Source organism: Pyxicephalus adspersus, chromosome 3, assembly GCF_032062135.1.
Source record: "Pyxicephalus adspersus chromosome 3, UCB_Pads_2.0, whole genome shotgun sequence".
Lineage (NCBI taxonomy): Eukaryota > Metazoa > Chordata > Amphibia > Anura > Pyxicephalidae > Pyxicephalus > Pyxicephalus adspersus.
The window spans coordinates 104,520,815-104,542,351 of record NC_092860.1 but is presented as its reverse complement, the minus strand read 5'-3'; the positions used below and the strand labels follow the sequence as shown (position 1 = coordinate 104,542,351).

The window sequence follows — 21,537 nt, the reverse complement described above, 5'->3', positions numbered from 1 at the left end:
GTCATTTGCAACCCCTATTTAATGTACAGCGCTGCGTAATATGTTGGCGCTATATAAATCCTGTTTAATAATAATAATAAAAATATTGTGAGTGGACAGTCCAAGCACTGATTCTGGTGTTTTCATTTATTAACGAACTAGCTAGGATAAAGCAACACTTCCAAAGCAGCAAGCAGTGTGGACAACATTAGCATCATTTGAAATGAAGTTTGCCTCATTATGAACTATGGAAATGTTTATTACCACAAAAAACCTGTTGATAATCTCACTCACTCATTCTCATTGCTTTGCTTCTCTTTCACATAAGACAGGAATTAGTCATTGCCCCATGAATGTTTGTCTTCATTCTTCAACCGTAATGGGGAGAAGAAGCTTGATGGTACTTTTGGGGGAGGGTACAGAACAAGGGTAGAAAGATTCCTTAGTACCTGTCATCCTTAAAGTGATCTATTTGGCCTTACAAATACACCTATAGTCTAGGACATTTTTAGTTTGTGACTTGGAGAGCCTGTCCTTGGGACTAATAAGTAGCCTTACCCCAATCAGGTGTATCTTCCCTGAAGGTTTTTAGTTATAGACTCAACAGAGTTCAGTGATATAAAAATAGTCTGTCAGGTCTCATATGTCTCTTAAAACCACAACATTCAGAAATAGGGTGAATTGGTAAATTGCACATTTTTCTATATGTTGATTATATGTATGCAACTATTTGTTTTCTGCCAAGAATTTTAAAATCTATGAATCACACTTTTAGGATACCTGTATTGCATAATTTTCGCAGATCAGAGATCTATATGCACATACCCAAGGCAACTTAGAAATAGTGATAGCTGACCTGCAAAAGTCCATCATTGCTCTCGGGTAGGAAGTGTTCAGTTTGTTAAAGCGAACCAATACATGTCAAACAATATATATATTAATTCTGCATATATGGAATTTGAGCAGCAGTGGCCGGTCAGGGGATGTATGTATTCAGACCCCTTTCTTCTTGATGCAGCAAGAGTCTCCAATACTACAGAGACATCGTCCCAGCTGTCTTCATTATTCCACATTGAGCCCAGGCTGACAGGGTAATGCACCTCAGAAGGTGACTGTCATCACCTTCTGCCTGGGCTCAAAAAAAGTGGGTTGAATGCCTTTCATTCATACCTAGAAGAGGACTGATATTGGGTGGGGTAGTGGAGTTTCTCCAGGAGTCAGCCCTGGAGACAGTTAAAGTACTGAAGTAAGAACTGCTCTTTTTATTGCAGTTATTTTAAATATTTATTGCCTGTTAAGTTAGAGTTCCAAGTTGCAGCATAGGGTGAAATGATAATTTTTTGCCTGTAGAAATTAGCATGAAACCATACCTCCTCTTAGATATTGTTATCTATTTAAATGGCTAAATGGCTTCAAGGTCACATGCTCCTGTTTAAAAGCAGGTATGTTTGTTTCCAAAGCACAGGTAACTTAACTTTACAGGCTCTTAACTCAGGTAGCCTGCAGTCTAATTACTGTGCTTAATTCAATTTACAACATGTTACACATCTCCCCTACTTCATTCTAAGCTATTAAATTGGCAGGAACATCGTATTACAGATAGCCAGCATGCATGGGAATGTTAATGGGTCTGTATGATACCACAGCTACAAATGAAGCTTGGAGACAAATTGCGTTTATTTATCTGAACATCTCCAGGGGATGGTTATTAAAGCACAGCAAAAACCTCAAAATCCTACAAATGTAATTCATGTACCAACAGGGAAAATGCAGAATGGAAAACGGTATAATAGATGTCAAGTAAGAAGCAGACTGAGAAATGAAAAGTTAAATATTTGTGCAAGAAATACATGCATGTCTTTATTTTCACAGGCAATCATTCAGCCTATTTCCCATGTTGTTTGTTTTAATATATCCTGAAAGCATTTTATATCCCGGCATTCAGGAAATCTATATTTTGTTAGACATGGTGGGGCCTCTACTTCCACCGTGTGAGCTTAGTGTAATCTAGACCTTATTTGTGCCATCTGTAGTGTCTCACGTGTATACATGAAATTAATTTTCACCTTATTTCCTCTGGTTCATTGTGATTTACAGGTAAACTTACAACTTGTTTCAGTGTGAAAGATGATTATTGTTGTACTTACAATATTGTGAATTGCAAATTGAATTGAAAATATTATCTCACAGTGGAAGAAATACTGTGTATTGAAGACTTGTCATATACAAGTCAGACTGTTATAGACTAGAATATGGTTAAAATAATTCTATACTGAGAAAATGTGAAAGCTGAAATTGCAGACCTTAACTTAACTTAACTTAACTTAACCTTTACTTAAAAAATGCTCTTTGCCTAGCTGTTCAGTTAATAATTTATTTTATTACCTTTTGAATGGATCTGACTTTGGAATATGTGTGCTTTTTGTGTGTCAGACACTCAGAGAGTATTAAAGCCATTTCAGTGTCCAGTGTAATTTTGAAACCATAAATAAGGATCCTTGAACACCAGATTTTGTGTGATGTTGAGATGCCATTTATAAGTTATTGGCACCTCCAAAGCACTATATTTTCTGAATTCTGCAGTGCATGAAAATGCACTACTGCAGTATGATAAGACTGTGCTTGCAAAAAAGATCCCATTTTTGGTCCATTACTATTTGATTGAAATGCATAGGTTGCTTTAATCCAACACCCATTATTGTGTGCCTCAGTGTACATTGGCTGCACTGCAAAATACCATCTTGGTGTAAATAGATTTTAAAAGAATTTATATAGGATGACAAGGCTCAGTCCCCTTCTTCCAGATGCTCACCTGTCACATTGACTTGTGATGGATAAAGAAGCAGAATTAGAATCTGCAAAATATCAACACAATTTGCTATAAAAGTATACCAGAGTTCAGCAAAGATATTTCGAACCATCAATATTAATAATTGCCTAAGAAATGCCTTTAAATCCCCTCATAGGCTCTTATTAATGACGGTCAAGGGACTGCTTTATGCCTCTTCCACCCTGAGCTCCAATGGCAGGGAAGAAGGCTCCTAATAATCAGTTTGTTCTGACCACGAGGCCATCGGTTATATGCAGGGACGGGGATTTGTCAGCCAGTAATGGTATAGGCTGATAATAGGACCACACAAAAATCTCTTCTTGTGCACACCATTCTGTAGATCCAGAGGCAAGGAGCAGTGCTGCAGCTTAATATATGTTAACTCCGTTTTTCTTCTGCTAAATGTCAGATCTCCTTCAAATTTTTCTATTTTGGTAAAACAAGTAATTTTTCCCAAATGGAAAAACGAGAGTTTACAGCAAACATCAATACAGACAAGGAAACATAAAATTACATTACAATGGTAAAAACCTAGATAGGCAAAAGAATATGAGATAACTGCCAGTACTGGAAGGACCACTAGACAACAAACTATTTGCATACCATGCAGTCTGATCAAAGGTGTTTTGTTTTTGTTTGTTTTTTTAGGTATAGGCAGGGTAAATGTATGTTCCCCACACCTCAAAAAAGTTTTTTATCCAGATAAGCTTCTATCGAATCCATCTGAAATATATATCCTTATTTTTCCAAGGAAAGGGCAAGAGGGGTGTTGGTCTTGGCTTATCTATTTGTGTAAGATGTTTTTTTTACCATCAGCGACAAAATGGACAGCAGCTTCTTTTAACACTGCTTTTAACATTTGAGGGTAGGGCTAAGCCCCATCTGGTAGGAGTGTGGGGGGGAAATATATGTTCCATGGAATATTTTTTTTAATGTCATCTCCCTATACATCGAGGAGGTCACAGCTATCCAGACTCTTTGGTGGTCCCTCAAAATACCACTGGGTTCTCAATCTGGGAAAAAATTACTTTACTGACTAAGACCTGTCCACCTCTCCCCATAGTTAGGGTTCATTTTGTAACTAAGGTAGATGTTTGCAGTTGCCTACCTGGCAGGCTGTGGCAGTAAAAGCAATTGGTCCAGGGGGTTGGCCCAATCCTTAACTGAAAAGAGTGATAACCGTGACATATTTGGAGATAGCCAAAACACTTATTTCTTAGGAAGGTGTAAAGAGTATCTGCCATCTCATACAAAATCATTATTTTAGGTAAATTTTTATTGAATGATTTAATTAATTTTCTAAAGGATATGTCTATGGAGGGAATCCACTGGGAAAAATCTAAATTGCCCCACTTTGGAGGAAGAATATTATTCAGTTGGAATCTTTCCTGAACCTATACATACCAACAAGAGTGCAGGAGGGGATTTTGGAGGGCTTCAGGAGGCAGCAGTTCTTTGTGAATATGCATGACATATCTAAGGCTTGGGCCCAGGAAACATTTGCTGATCTAGACAACCTAGATATTGTCCTATTTTATACTGCTATCCCAAAGATGACTCGGAGCAGCTCCATTCTCCTTATTCCTGTTTTTGTGTGCGTATGTATATGCACTGCTGTATTCCTTTATGCCAGACCTTGACCCTACTCTCTATTTAGGTAGCTAAGAATTTTGGTTAGTACCAACCCTTTTTTGAACAACTTGAAAAATAAGGTATTTCTAAAGTAAAAGAACTTTTTTCAGCACATGAGTAAAAGAGACGTTATGTGAAAGACAAATCAAGACATTTGTTTTAATGTGGCTGGCAATCCTTTAGGGCATAGCTAAATACCAGTACAATAAGGTTGATGTAACCATGGTGGAAGATGTGTGCTTCTTTATTGAGTCATATTGGGGTTAACTAGTAGTATAATAATACTTTACAGCTTAATAATGTTGCCAATGTTCTCTTCTAGGAATTGACCAGTGCATTGATGCATGTGAAGCTTCACCTATTCGTCCAGTTGTTTACACTTGTGTTCTTCCCAACTGCAATATGGTTTTTCCTTCAAGTGCTGTCACTTACTCCAATCAATGAATGGCTTTTAAAGGGGTATGTTTTACATCATGTCATTAAAAAAATGTATTTTGTAGATCACATAACTCATCCAAATATTTTCCCATGCACCAGCTACTCACTCGACTTGACGTAAAAGAGGAAAATTCTTCAGTTTCCACCATGAGGCTTCCATTTTGAAATTATTAATAGCTTTTTTTATTGTAGATTGCAATATAAAATGTATAATGTGTGTGTGTGTGGCTATAAATGGAACTGTTACTATTAAAACATGATCTGGAAAACTAGAAATCAGTGACAGAGCTATGTGTACTGTTATTACAAAGAAGCTGCAGGAGCGTTTAGCTGTAATATGGGTAGTGATGCATGTGACTGAATGCTTTTACTTGCACAAATACAATCTGGATAGAAAAGTAATCGGAAGATCATATTTAATGTGATCATATTTAAAGTATGAAATTTGCAAAACGACTCCTAAATAAATCAGACATCCTGGAACCAGACTTTGAAATCTAATTAAACATTACTTACAACTGTAATAAAGTGTTTGGGCAAAATTGCCAATGTAAGTGTGCAAAATAGAAAGGAGGTGTTTTTAGAAAAGGATTCCTAGCCAACGGTTAGGCATGGGAATGAATCTACTTTATATAGGTAAAGTGAAGAATGCATTCCCTTGGTACCAACAAATCCTAAAACCTGCAGTCAGTAAAAAAACATAAAAACAAAACTCAAGCTGTAACAGTAAATGTTCTAACAAGTCAGTTGTCTAAAAGACAAGAACTACTTCAAGACATGGAACATCAAGGTCATTATGGTCATGAGAGTTTATTATTATTTAACATCAGTTGCTAGATTTCAGACATAAATAGTTCTATAAAAAAGTAATTCTTAAAATCTTTCTAAACTAGAAGTGCTTGCAAAGGAGAAAACTCCTAAACCAAGAACTGTTATTTTAGTGCAGGAAGCATTCAAAAGTTCTCAATTATACTCAGAACAAAGGTGATTTGCTAAATAATGACTGATGGAAAGCCACAACATGTTTTGTTTGATTTTTGTACCTTTACATTTGCAGGAATATTCCACATATTTCTCCATGCACAAGTGCCCAATAGGTTATTGTATCAATGTAGTTTAAAACCTCCCCAGATTGGACTGCAAGAATTTTGGTCACAACATTATTTTCTTGATAGTTTTTTGTTTTTATGTTTGGTGTGAGATGTTGTGACCCTTCCTGCTAATAAACATCATATGGTAATGGAGGATAAACTGATTTTTCTATTTTTATTTTTGTTAACAAATTATGATCTTTTGGTTTCAACAACTTAAGCGTGTGTTCCCTTATTTTAAAATTTAAATTTCTTCTTTGATTGATCACTGGGAAAGGTTGTCTGATATGTTGGCAGTCATGTTGGTGTCCTAAGAAATTGAATTGTAAGAATATCTTTGTAGTCATTTGGTTTTCATCCCCCTCCTGCCAGGCTTTAACAAACATTTTTTTTTTAGATGGATTTAATTATTTTCTATGTTATGGGTAATTGAACTGGAAATAATGTCCCCAATCATTTTGCAAGGTAATGTATGTGGTTGGGAGTACTTGTTATGGTGCCACTGACAAATAGAAGCCACCATGTGATTTCTCTTTCCGGTATACTAAGCTAAAATTATTAAAATTTTTTGTTTTAATTTTTCTACCAAATTACACACTAGCAAAAATAGAACACACAACATACTGGTTCTAATCAGTGTGCTCGTCATATTTTATTCATTGTGGCCTTTTTATTGCAAAAATACAAATATATCTGATGTTCTTAGGCATGGATAAATATTTGGAAGGGAAAGCAGTATGAAATGTAGTATGGATGTTCTCAAATGTGTACTTTAACATTGATAGAGTGTACAATATTTAAGCCTTTATTATGGCTGATGTGTCTGACTTATGTTAATGTTCAGGGGGTAACTGACGGGTAGGAAGGATTAAGATGTCAGGAGAAATTAAGCTAAACACATCAGCCAATCAGTTGCATTCATCACGCCGACCGTGAAACCTTCTTATATTTAAATCAGATCGTCTTGTGTGTGACACTGAGCTCTTCGTTAAGCACTAATAAGTGTCCTTTATTCCCATTCCACTGCAGATGTACAGTCTTCCCTTCTGCTGTCCTTGTGTCAGAAATACTTTCAGAAATGGCCCCGTATAATCATTCCAAGTGCTTAATGCGTTTCGGTTTTTAAAATGGTTACTCCCTTAGGATGTAGGAGACTGGATGAATATAGCATATGATCATGGAAATCATTCAAACCTTCATTGAATTACAACACTTGAAGAATAAGAGAAGAGGCTAACTCCCAAAGACAACACTCAAAGCAATGTACATTAAATCATTCCTTCTCATTCATATTCTTATCCTCCACAGCCAGGCCAGGAGATAATTGCAGCTGTGAATCATCACAATGGAGTTTTCAATTTTTTTACAATATCAGTTATGGGAGAATATTTGGATTTTCTAAGAAAATCTGTCTGTCTAAATGTTTGGATTTGGTATTCTGTTTTTCTCAAGGCATTAGATCTGAACCTAAAAGTGTAAATACAAATCGCATTATAAGTTATAATGTTTAGAATGGGAACAGAACATTTTAGTGTTACATCATATAAATGTAGAATGTCTTGCACTTGCCTAAAAGAGTCCTAAACTGATTTGCTTTATTAGTTTTCTGAAAAACAGTTGTTCACTTTACATAAAGGTTCTGAAAACATCAGAATGCACAGGGTAAAGGTGCATCTGACCGCTGGTCATGTGACTTGTTAGTAAAACACTGATAAAACAATATATATATATATATATATATATATATATATAAAATAGCGAAGTTTTAGTATTGGTAAAGTGTTGTAAAGTGTTGACGTTATGTCATGTAAGATTATTCATACCCTCAAAATAATTTCTGTACCTTTACTTTATGAAGAATCATGCTGTCCTAGGTAGGTTCAGTTTAATATAATTATTCAATATGTGCATACGTACAAGTATGCGCACATGCTTCTTTAGGTTAATAGAAAGTAGGACTCTGCATTTTATACATAATTCTAGGATCAAAAATAGGAGAAATCTGTACGGTTTAAGCACACGTCTGAAAAACAAAAATCTGATTTACTCCAAACTGAATCTGCACAAAATCCTTATTGCATCACTTGTGTAATACATCATCAAAATTAAATTTTGGTTTCTGCATCTACGCCTACCAGCACATGACTCTACGATAGATCATTTTTCAACTTTCTCTGTATTACCAAGGCATGCAATGTTCTGCAGTCTCCCTTAGCACAAATGATTATGAACAATGTTCAATTTCTCCCTAAGGGAGCTATATATTTGGTGCTGTTTAGGCACAAGAAAGAATAAGGATTGTGGTCAGCACAATTAGCAGTTTCTACGACACTCAGGGACTTCCTTTTGTGTTTTTGGTCTTGAAAAATGTTTGAAATTGAAAAGTAAGGTCATTAATTGAAAAAAAGGTTTTTTTCCTTATTGTTTATCCAAACTTGCTTTTGCCAAGTAGTGGACATAACTGCTTGTAAACCCTTACTGTTGCACAGGAGCCCCAAAGAACCTAAATCCTTTCCTACCAGTCAAACAACATCTTTCCTCTATACAAAACATAACCAGAGGCTTTCAGTAATAGGACCAGAACTTGGTTAGGATGCTAAAAATCACAGGGGCTTGGCAGGAGCATAGTTGTACATGGAAACATACCTTTAAGTTAGTGCCCATAATGACAGACAACTGTATCCAATGCTTGTAGATGGTTGTATGGTTGTACATATCATACATTCCATGCAAAGAGCAAGAGAAAGATGGCAGGCACCGAGTGTTTTCTAGTTCAATCTGAGAACTTTATCTGGTTTGCAGTGGTGCCTGACTTTAGCTAAGCAAGAACTTAAAAATAGGCCAATTTTGCAAGTATAAAATAAAGGCAACAGTGATGGGGCTAAAATAGGAGCTTAGGGAGGTAGCGGATGTGTAATCTGAACAACTACATTTTTATGTGTGTCTAAAAGCCTAAATATCTAAGTATGTTTATGTATGTTTAACTGCCATTTTATCCTAAAATTTTGCTGTAAGGAGTTTTTAGCAAATAGTTGGCAAATACGATAACAAATTACTATAAACACTCATTACTTAGATGTCAATAAACCTACCTACAGAACAGAACTTAGATGAAATAGAATATGCACACAAGCCTAACATTTCTGGTAGTGTGCTGGTGTTTTTATGTTATTCTATTGATTTTCTGAATATTATTTATATTGTATAACAATTAAATAAAGAATTAGTCCTAGATTAGATCAGCATGTACATTTTGAAGGAACATTATATTACTCTAATTTACCTTTTTCTGGAGGTCAGTAGTCCAATGCCCTTTTCGAAAATTTGCCAAGGGCTATATAGATGAGTAAAAAAAAAAAAGATTTAAAAAACTAAAATGTCTAAGTTTTTTATTTTCTTAAGAATGTTCATATTATTTTTCATTATTTAACAGTAACTTTTTTTTTTTTTTTTATAAATTGAAGCCCAGGCAAAGTGACTTAATATTGTTTAATTAATGCTATTTATTTTCAGTTTGCAGACGGTGAGCTGTATGCCTCCTCCAGTTTCCTCAGCAGTAATTTTGACCAAAGCTGTTGGTGGTAATGAGGTGAGTGCTCTCTCTCCATATGTATTTCCTTTGGACAGACGTTAAACTTACTGTCTGCCATCTGACAGCGGATCCATGCTGCTTTATTTACTATCACTGTTGCAAACCATTAACACTGTGTGACGTAAAAATGCTTCAAAAATGTATTACTTTAAACTAGGTTGTTGAGATTGCTTAACACAACCAGTCAATGCTTTGACTTATTTTACTTCTTAAAGGACGGCAACTAATAGCAGTTCAAGACCTGATATGCTGAGAAAAATTGTGTCTGTATCCCATTCCGCTATTATGAATTACATAGTTATAAAGTTAGGTTGGAAAAAGATCAACCAAAACTAAAATAAATACATTAAAACACAAAACCTTGGACGTTCTATATGTACATTTATACAATTGAACTAGAGAAAGGTCAAAAAACCCTACAAAGCTTGGTCCCAATTTCTGAAATGGGGAAAAAAAATCTTCAATTCTTCCCTGGATTACCAGTCTCTGGTGTCATTCCTTATATTTATAGTATATTCTGAGCATTTAAAAATGTATGTCTATGTGAGCTATATGAGCTTTCAAAAACTTGCTGTAAGGGAAAGGGCAATGGATGTGGAGCAGAAGTAAGTTTGGGTCCACAGCAATCCTCTTCATCCAGCCACTGATAATGTAATATGAATATATGTTACATTGTCCCTGGTGGTGTATCTATTTGTGGTGGTGCCAAGCATAGACACAAAGAGCCATTTCAATTTTTTTGTTTTTTACGTTTTCTGCCAAAAAACTCTACTTTCTGATTCCTAGTTCACCTCTGCTTTAACAATTTTGATTGAACACTTCAGATACTTTGAGCCTTCACTGTTGCGCCATAGCTATGTTAGGCATTTTTGCCCAACGTCATATTGTTTTTTCCATTTGCCTGAGGCTTTAAGGTATGACATACACATATTCATTAGCAATAGAAGAATTGCTCTCTTTTTAGTCTTTGTTTACTCATTTATTCCTATGGATTTCCTAATGATGTACTGAAAATAGGCCAAAAATATGTAACTTATTTTGTAATTTAGGCATCTCTGCCAGTGAAAGCATTGGTTAATGTTTTCATTGGATAGAGAAAGAACAACAGCTCACTGATGCAGGGATCTCTCTGCTATTTTCCCTAATCTGCACACTACATTAATCACATTTCCAATGTGCATAGTAGCAAACCCTGAATTACTTACAATGGTGTCCCTTCCTCCCCTAGTATAAAAGCGGATATGCAGGGGGTTATCGTGGATCATATATGGGATTTCATGCTTCTAATAAAACTATTTTCTATAAAAAACTAAATATAATTTCAATTTTAAAGATAGGAAGACCCAGCAGACTCGGAGCTGTCACGTAAGTGAAACTAGTGTTTTTCTTAGCTCCTCCCTTTGCCACAAAATAATATGAAGGAAAAGATAGAGAAGCTGGGCCAGCTTAGACAGGTATTACACTCACAAAAGAACAGAGCATTATGGCATGCAAGGAGGGGGAGGGATGTGCTAGGGATTCAAGTAATCCTGGAGAAGAATATTTTTTATCAGGTGTATAGTTTGAATACAAAGAAATAATACAACACTGCTGGTAAGTAGTTTTGAACTAGGTTTTTATTTTCTTACAATGGCCTGATTGACTAAAACTCTCCAAGGCTGGAGAGAACACACTTTCAGCAGTGAAGCTGAGTGACCCAGCAAACAAGGAATGAATTTCTTCAAAGTCATTGCTATTTGCTAGCAAATGTTTAAATCCTGGACCATATCCATTCCAGGTTTGCTGGATCAACCAGCTTCACTGATGAAAGTATATCCTTTCCAGCCTTGGAGAAATTTAGTAAATCAGGCCCATTTCATTCCTAAAAAGTTAGAAAAATGTGATTTGTGTAGTAACACAGATAAAACCCCTTATTTATACTTTGCATATTGCAGTTGAATCTCAACAGAGTATGTTTGATGAAGGTTCCTAATGCGTTTTCTTTTTATAAACTAAGCTAATTGAACAATAAAATACTACTGATTATAAGCTGTGTTATCTACCTAGAAGGTATGGATTTATTTGAACAGAGAGAAGTTGTTTGGCCTGTTTCATGCTACTGCTATGTTTTCATCTACTGCATGCAGGATAACCGCTCATTCCAGAGTGTGCAGCTGATATACTCTCCTTTGTTAGGGCGCTCTTGTCTTCATGTCATTTTTTCCCATCCATAATCCTTTGGGGCTAGATTAGCCTAAAACAGCAAAGTAGCCAGATGTCTGATTCTGAGAAAGTCCCTGAGGACCCCTACGGAAGGCAAGTGAATTCGTTCAGGGCTGTAGATCAAAGGTACCTGAGAATAACTTATGGGCACGTAATTTGTGTCACATCTTTTATTATCGCTCGGAAAAAAAAATCTATGGCACCTATTATTGGTGCCTGCATAATAATCAATCAGAGCAGTTGTTTTTTTAATAATATCTTTAGAATTATTAAAACTAATTTGACAAAACTGTGTCTAATGTTTTCGCCTTTTAAGCTATCAAATCCCTGGAGCCTGTAGTGAACACTTCATTTGCCAATGACAGCACAATCAATTAGCACACTATTTAAACTGGATTTTGATAATGTATACATAAGCAGTATTCTTGAAAACTAAGTCTTTTAATTGCACATGTGAACTTTGAGTTTTATAAACTCCTACACCCCTTTACAACCAGTGCCCCTTAGCCCTCTCAAAGTTACTGTGGAGACTGTGGAGTACAGCTTTTCCCACATTCAGTTTGGAACAATTACATTATACATTGGTGGTTACTGTGAAGAACGCCTCATTACAATCGAAGTCCAAGGTAGGATTTTTTTCCTAATTGGTGATTGGTGGGAAGAGAGAGATGCTTTTACAGAAAAGTTTGCTTATATCTGAGAGACAAGAGGAGATACTTTCTTGGTTTTATGCCATGGTCACGCTTTTACAGGCTGTTTTATTAAAAATGTGTGTGTGTGTATATATATATATATATATATATATATATATATATATATATATATATAAATCTCTTTTCCTACATGACTGTATTTAAATATAAATGTTTTTCTTGTTGATCATTAGCACCTGTTTCATATAACTACCTAATTATCCACTGGACCATATGTCTACCAAATCCTTTAAATAATTTCTAAACTCGCACTACAAATTTAAAGTTTAGGGGATCAGAACAATGGAATAAAGTAAGTAAATTCACATGTTCTGATGTCCCTGCACATAAATAGGCTTTTATCCCCTGCAGTACAACTTTAGCTCCAATGTAAAGTAGTTTGGTAGTGAGTTTAGCTTTAAAGTCTTCAGAATGCTGATTTATGTCTTCTTTTAACCCTTGCAGCTCACCACTTTAATATCAGTACTGAACCACCCAAAGCAAATGAGAGTGATTCAAAACCCTTTTATTCCCAGTCATTTAAAGGCAGACTGGTGCTGAACCACTTCCATAGACTTGGCAAGCAGTTGCAAATTTATTTGACAGTTCTGAAAAACAGCAGATGACCCTGATATTTTAACTGCAACTGTCCGTCAGTGCAAGTCAGTACTTCTTCTCCACCACACTTGGGTGCACATTGATTGAAATAAAGCGCCCAAAGAATGGTTACCTGCTTGCTTGTCAACCCTCCATTTAAATTTTAGTCTAAAACAAGTGAATCACTCAGGGCTTCTAGATCTGCTTTTAAATATACTTATGATCATTATATTATACGAAACCATGATAAGACATTTATGAGATATAATCTATTCGTTTTTTGGTAATGCACCTTTTCGATTGGCAAATGATAAATAAAAACTTTTCTTTTAAATATGTTACAGAATTCTAAAAAAAATGATATAGGAGTGGATTCAGCATGGTGGCTTGGAGTTTAGCGCTAGGTCCCAGGTTCGAATCTCGGCCAGGACACCATTTGCATGTAGTTTGCAGGTTCTCCCCGTGTTTTTGTGGGTTTCCTCCGGTTACTCTGGTTTCCTCCCACATCCCAAAAACCTGCAGTTATGTAATTGGCTTCCCCCCAAAATTGACCTTAGACTGTATTAAAGACATATGACTGAGGTAGGGACATTGGATTGTGAGCCCCTTTGAGGGACAGTTAATGACATGACTGTGGACTTTGTACAGCGCTGCGTAATGTGATGGCGCTATGTAAATACTGTACTAATAATAATGCACAGAGCACTGTTGTCTAAAGATTGGGGGAAGCAAAAGTTATTTCTATTTTCAGAAACCCCCCAAAAACTTGGGAAGTGTGAATTAAGTTTCCACTTCTGTGTATTTTCAAGGTAATAAGCCCTATAAACTGAAATAAATAATAATAATGAAGCATCCTAAAAGCTCCACTGCTAGCTCAATAGGAGTAAAAAATGTTTATATTTAATTTTGAATGATTGCCATGCGAGTAGAAACTTTATAAACATTTTATTTCTTTATTCTGATTGTAATAAAAAAAGCCTATCCTTACAAAGTCACCGTAAAATCCCTTTTAAATGATATCTCCCTCCATCCTACTGAAAACCATTTATGAAGAAATAATAGGTCAGATATAAGAGGTGTATACCAAACAGGCATAAAGATGGATTCCTGTCTTTATCAGCAAAGTAATTGTGCGCTTGGCTCGGGATGAAGCTTGTGCTGTTGAGCAGTCTATAACTGCCACAGGTTGACAGGCAGCTTCCGCTAGGGTCTGCACAGGAGGCCTACCTAATATGCTGTCTGCCCTAAGGGCCTATGGGAGCGCAGCTGGATTATTATGTTAATGCATGAGCCTCCTGCCCTCTTCCCTTCCCAGCTGGGCTCCCTGTTGTGCAGTTCTGCTTTTTCCTGACAGTATAGTAATATGCCTCATGATTGAAAGGGCAAAAGGGCTAAAAAAAAAGGGAAAAAAAATGAACAGGTCTACAAAGAGATGTCATTGAACCAGTGAAAGGATTTCTTCTTGTTGGGCGTTTTAGGAGCTTGTTTGTAAATAGAGATTTTGACAGCATGAATCTAAGAAACCCTTTAAAATGATGAATAACGATGAATGAACTTTGTTTCATTAATAAAGTATTTAACTTATTTTTAAGGCTTACTATTGAAAGTCAGAAACCATTTGTTTTCATCCTTTGTTTTTTATATCTTCCAACTGCTAAAAATTGACAGTTGAAGGTTGGGCTAAACATGTTTTGAAGTCAACTTTTTTTTACCACGATATGGACTCACCACTGTTGTAAGGGCTAGAAGCAGGAATATTTGTGGGATGATTTGCACTACTTTGGTATGTCACTTCCTGTAGACTCAAGTCAGAGATTACCTGCAGCTGTGAGGCACTTTATGTTCTAGCATGATTAGCAGGTCATGCTGGGATTAGTAGCTCCATGGAAGCTGCAGATTAACATGCCATTACATTGATTTTTCAGCAGTGACAGTATTGCTAAAATTTAGCATTCATATTACACCTTGTCATAAAATTGTCATAAAAATTGTGTTTTTAATAATTTTTCACAGAAAAAAACATAAAAAGATATAGATGTTAAATACAACAAAAAGCAAGAAAGTTGGGTGAAAGAAAAAAATTGTGCCATAAAACAAATGATTTATGTAATAGCAACAGGAAAACAATGCTATAAACATTAGCATAGTCCTTATATCTCACAAAATCCAATCATAGCAAATGTCCAGTGCCAGTCAAGAAGTAGAGATGGGCACCCAGAAATTAAGGAACTCATGGCGTGACCTTATAGGAGTATCATTATCAATAACTATAGGGAAAAAGGAGGGAGGGTGAAAAAAAAGGTTTAGAGAGTAGAGAGGGTCATGGTGGGAGTGGAGAGGGGGGTAACTCTTATGACCTCTTAGGTATTAAGGGGGGCAAAATATATATCCCACACTTTCTGGAATTTAGTTAACCTATCAGGTAGCATAGCAAAGATATTCCGTGAAGTGGATATCTTGAATCCTGCTCTACAGTGCCTCTCTAGATGGTGGTATGGTATTTTACCGGTGAGAGGCTATAAGGGAGCAAGCTGCCAGTAAAACATGAGTAATTAGTTTCCGTGACCAAGGTGGGGCTTGGGATATAGGTAAGCCCAATAGATGCTTCAACATGTCTAATGGGAAATCAAACGAAGTAACATCTGTAAAAAGCTGCTTCATCTGTGTCCATAAACCTTGAATTAGCGGGCAGCCACAAAAAATGTGTTCCAAGGTGTCCTTGTTGGCCCCACACCACCAACACAATGAGTCCACTGTGGGAAAAAGTCTATGGAGAACCTCTGGAGTATGGTACCATCGGAATAACATTTTATAGCTATGTCACACACTCTGATCATTCCTCCAGAGATCATTCCTCCAGAGCTCCTTTCCCAAAACAATCTCCCGTATACGCATATATGAGGATTTAGGGTTCATGGCGTGGTCCTCTGTATGGAGAAGTCTAAAGATGGAGGAAACTAGTTAACTAGTTTCAGCTGAATTTTAATGACTTTTTGGCTGATGTCCCTCAGTAATATTTAGGGGGATATCAATTTGACCAGTTTGGAACAAATCCACTACAACGATTTTCATTACATTTCCAATTGTTTTTGCAGCACTTTTGAAAATGTTCATTTTTTGGCTGTTTTTGCCTACATATAAATTGGTGAAAAATTGGACAAAATGGTTACAAAGAACCAAAATTTTATTTGTGAAAAATCACACTTCTAAGATGTAAATGGCATCACATATGTAAGATGTAAATGGCATCACATATTAGTAAAGGGAATGATTAAAAACAGGTTACTCCTAAGGGACAACCTCACAGGGCAATTTTGGAAAAGGTGTTTCTAAAGAACAGAGTTGTATTTGTTTCAATTGCAACTGAATTCTAAATTCCTACCTGTAAGAATAAAAGCGTAAAGCCAAAGGAGATGATTAATTGAAACCAAGTACAGATTGGCAATCAAAAGTCCGTCAACCTCCGGACCTGAGGTGCACCAGATTTACGAAAATTCCAGATTTGTGAAAGGTATACTTACCCCCACACACAGGCCAGCCTTCCTTTCGCAGCACCCGTGGACATCTGGCAAAGTTCCAGGGAGCAATCAGCAGGGACGTCTCGGCGTGTATTTAGTGTAGCAACTAAGAGCTGTTTCCGCAGAACATCAGTGGCCAAACAGTGTACTGCAGTCCCTTTATTGAAAATGCGGTCCAAAATTCATGCTGGGAAACTGAAGGAACTGGATTTTCAATTTTCAACTTGTAATAGAAAATTTAAATACATTTTTTGGTGAAGATCCTTATCCTTCTTTCATTTATACTAAATTATCCCCACCAATAATAGTTTTTATATTATATAAAGGCAAAAGGCAGCCGGCCAGGTAGAGTCAAGCATTTGACAAATCATGAATGCAGAAAGACTGTATGTAACACTGACTAAGTCATCCTGACCGTGACTACCAGTGACAGTGACAGTGATTGTTACTTTATTCTGGCTGCAGCATAAACAGAGGCTAATATTGAAGATGTCATAGAGGCACGCTGGTGTTGATGTTCACCTTTAAATTTAAAAAAAAAAAAAAAAAAACCATTATGCATGTGGGAGCAAAATCATTCCTTCTGGTAAATAATATCCTAAAAATGTTATGTACTAGGTTCTGTCACACTGGCTTGGCCCTTAGATCTGGTCCTGTTTGTTTTGACATTGTGGGAATGTACAAAATTGATTCTGATCATATATTTCCGATAAGAACTTATGGCTGTAACTACCAATGGACCAGCTGTATGTGTCTTTGACCATCCTATGTTAATATTGATGCAGTCACTGACTTTGAAAGTGACAGACACCGATACACATATGCATACCCTTTTGGTGACCTTTCTGTTTAGCAGCGGCTGCCCGCTCTACAGGAGCTGAAGGAAATGACACAAAGCTAACAGCTATATCATTAAAGCATTCTGTTCACCAATAACCAGTCCCCCTGAGCTCTCGTGTTGTAACTGTCAGTAATGAAGAGCTCAGTATTTATTACAGATGTCTTGGAAATGAATTGGCATGTTGACAGTAAAAAACTGTTTCCAGCTATTTCAACCACTTACTATTCCATTTTAAAATACTTGGCTTTAATATGTCATTGTTTTATTATCCAGACAAGTGGTTTACAAAACTTGTGCGTATGCCCCCCTTTACATTTCACAAACTCTATTTAATAGAATTGAACAATATGATAGGTTAAGTGATTAACCATCTGAACCCATCATTTTCAAAGAAATTACCCTATTTATCCATTATGTTTAACAAGATTCACCCATCAGGCACATACTGCGGCTCTTTGAAAAAGATTGATCATAAGTGGTAATTAAAAATAGTACGTGCTCTTTAAAATTATGGGTGAAAAGAGTGAATGCTCTAAAGATATTGGAGGGAATCCTGTAAATTATCGAGGGATGAGTGTTCAGCAAACATTGCACAGCAAATCCTTCATATACAAACCTCACAATGTTCTGTTCAAGCAGAACTTAAGAGGAACTAAACTGAAACGTGCCTAAAAAAATACACTTACCTTTAATCCAATTCATACAGAGGTGTCTTGCACCGGGCCCCGAATAGTCCCAGCATCTGTCCCTGAGCCGGCGCTCCCAGGCGTGAGATCGGGTGACGTAGGATGGAAAAAACTTGCCGATCTCACTGCACATGCGTGAGATCAGCAAACTTTTCTCTTTGCACGAAAAGGCTCCTGCACAGAAGGAGCACCCAAGAGCCTCCCAGAATGCGTGATGTAGGTATCCTAGGAGGCTTTGCGTTCTCATTCATTCTCGATCGCCTAGGGGATCGAGAATTAGGGGGGGGCTGCACCCTATTTTTTTTTTTTTTTTTTTTTAAAGGGTGAAAATAAAAAAAAATGGCACCATGCTTATGTAGGTCCACCGATCCCCCGGAGCTGTTTTCCATATGGTCCTGCGACATCATGGTTTCTTGCTTGCAGTGGAAGCGCCATTTTCTTCCTTCTTTCCTTCCTTTAAAATGCTGGCTGATCATGTCCCTAGCTTTATAACTATCAAATAGTTTTGTACCTCTACTGATGGCTTTAGCTTGACAGTAATTCTTTCTTAAATAAGCCCAATGGCTGTAAATAGTAGACCTGGACAAAGAAAAATAACAGAGAAGATGGTAGCAGCAATATTAGGAAGCATGGGGGGCCTGTATGCTATCGGTGGAGTGCTAAGAAAGGGTACTGAGATGTCGGTGCTAGACATGAAGGCTTTCATTGCTAAAAATACTATTATAATAATCTATATCAAAACTATTTAATACATTAATATTACAGGTTTGAATAGCTTTAATTCAGTAAACTGCTATTTTTTATTAAAAGTTTAGCATAAATCATCTGACAAAGTTATGTCTTGTGTTTACAACATGGGTGTGTCAGAGCAAAAACATCAAAGTTTCTATTTGGAGAAGCAGCATTGCATGTATCATTGAGGTGTATCAGGCTGTGTTTAATGGACACGTTTGGTTTATGGGTATTTTTATTTAACTATGAACTGCATCTTACTATGTCACAGTGTGGCTGGATCTTTCTGTATGCATTTAAACAGTCTTTTTAAAGGCCAGGGTGTATTTCAGCCAGTAGCTCTTGCAATATCCTATTCACACACAAGAATTGCAGAGAGCTGGCGTCTGAACTTTATGTAAAAGGAGTGCGTGCTGAAGAGTTCTTTTATTAACTGTCATCATCTTCATAATATATGGCCAAATAACCGCAGTATAATAACTAAATTTGAGAATAATGGGCCCCTTAAGAAAGGCCCCAGTCATTCATGGTAGTCAGTGACAAATAGGTTGGAACAAAGTAACATGCACTGCTTGTCATGCTTACACTCTCTCCTTGGTGTCATTCTCATCTGTCAATGTCCTAGCTCTGCTCCTATTAAAGCACACTTCTACTAAAGCAACTTAATTTCTGTAAGGAAAAATGACAGTGTATTTAATTTAGCTCTTGAAATCCCATGCCTTATTTTTGTTTTGTTGCATTGTAATTATAATAAATTCAAAACATAAAAAAGCAGAGCTGTTGCAATGGTATTTAATTTCATTTAATTACATGGTATATTTGTATTTCTTTCTCCACTGCTGTATTATATCTGCTAAGCTTTATGTATATTTTCTTAAAGAATATCATTACTTATCTTTTGTAACTAAAAATGGCAAAATTGCCCTAATACTGAAAACACATCTCTTATGTAAAACGTTCTAAAATTTCATTTTTGTTCCTGTGTTTTATTGCAGTCAACCCCTCCTAAACGGCATAAGTAAAATTCCTTTTTTATTAGTCAGCTCCCGTACCTCACATGATCTGCTCCTCCACCAGATGGTGCTTTTTCTTAGGGTTACATGACTGCAAGAAAATCTCCTTCCTATGAGCCCATACTGTGATGGAAGCAACCTCTAGAATTATCGTATCACATCTGTCTTAGCTCACAGTAACTCTGCATTTATGGGGCTCAAACATTGTTGTGTGAGCTCTATATATTGTAGGCTAAGGACCACCTACCACTTCTAGAAGAGAAAAGTAGAGGCCCTGAATGCCACTAGACAAGCCAAAAGACAAAGAAAAAAAGATATGTTTACTATTTGAAAAAAGTTTGGAGGGACCTCAGACAGGAGTGGTTTGGGAGGGGTGTGTCTTAACTTGAGTTCTGCTACATGTTGTCTAAACATGTAAAAGAACATTCACTGATATGGGGTATTTTGAAACTTTTCTAGCAGAATATGTACTATTGAGAGACCATAGTAATCAACATTGAACTAAACCCAACCTGGTTTTAAGGTGCTTTGGTGTCTGAAGGCACATGCATGGTAAAACGCCTTCCTGTGACCCAATGGTTCCTGGGCCAAAGCTTTATGTACGACCTCAGCTTTTCCCAAATTGAATTTAGGTGTACCTACCAACTGGTGCTAATCTTCCCTTTGTTTTTTGACTATCAATTACCATAACTTGTACCAAACACTAAGCTTCTATTTTAAAAGATATTTTTCTGTATACATATGGAGTCTAGTGCTGACTTTCCTTCCTAACATCTCATTGGGAAAGCTGCAGGATTTTCCCTCCATAGATATCCTATATTGAAATATAGCTTTCCACCCATCTTAAGACGTCACACTGCATACAAAAGAGAGGTTCCACCTACTGCTATTGTAGTCTCATTCTATGTTGTATAAAAAAAGAATGGAACTTCATGTTTTCTTTCAATACCAGTGACGTTCAACTTTTCTCCCTTCTCTCCTTTGCAAAAGGGCACCTCATTATGTGTACAGTACAAAATTGACTTTACACTCACTGTGATAAATAATTTTTCCTCTCCTGCTTGCCCCATCAGGGTGGAACTCCTCTCATGTTCTGGAGTATAAGACACACAAAAAGTGAAGGAGGTGGCTAACCCCACTTATACCAGAAACAAATAAAAACCTTTAAACAGAGAATACCCAGATAAAGAGCACAGAAATGTGGGTGCAGTGGGAGCCCCCATGCAGAAGAAGCATACATATTAATAGGTGGAGTTATAAAGTTACACTGTAGCTGCCATACTCCTACAGGTGCAATGAGACATGTTCTAACATAAACATATTGCTAATGCATATTAGGTCTTATTGTTGGTACATGGTGATCAATTGATAAATGGCTCAGTCTAATTACCCCACTTACAGTAAAAGGCAAGTTGAACAATCAGAAAAAAAAATACTTTTTCATCAGTTGTACTAGCACCCGCCATGCTTCTAAGTCTTACCCCCCCTTTCTTTTATAGAGACTGTAAAACATGTCTAAATGTATAGTAAATGCAGAATAGACCTAGCCAAATAGACAGAAGATTGACAAGTCTGTCCCCTGCACTCTGAGTTGGTCAGGCACACTCACCTGTATGACAACACTGAATTGGCATGGGGAGTCCATATCTCTGAGTGAGCTATATGAAATGAGCTTTACCTCTGTATGTTAAACA

The 21,537-nt window shown here is 36.6% G+C and overlaps 1 protein-coding gene across 1 annotated transcript in view; it reads left to right on the top strand.

Moving 5' to 3' along the window:
• SLC10A7 (solute carrier family 10 member 7) overlaps nucleotides 1-21,537 on the top strand; it is a 93,910-nt gene that overhangs the window by 14,049 nt on the left and 58,324 nt on the right. Inside the window, exons 3-4 of the mRNA XM_072405888.1 lie at nucleotides 4,764-4,900; nucleotides 9,484-9,559. Of these exons, the coding sequence (XP_072261989.1) occupies nucleotides 4,764-4,900; nucleotides 9,484-9,559 (213 nt within the window). The remainder of the gene's footprint in view (nucleotides 1-4,763; nucleotides 4,901-9,483; nucleotides 9,560-21,537) is intronic.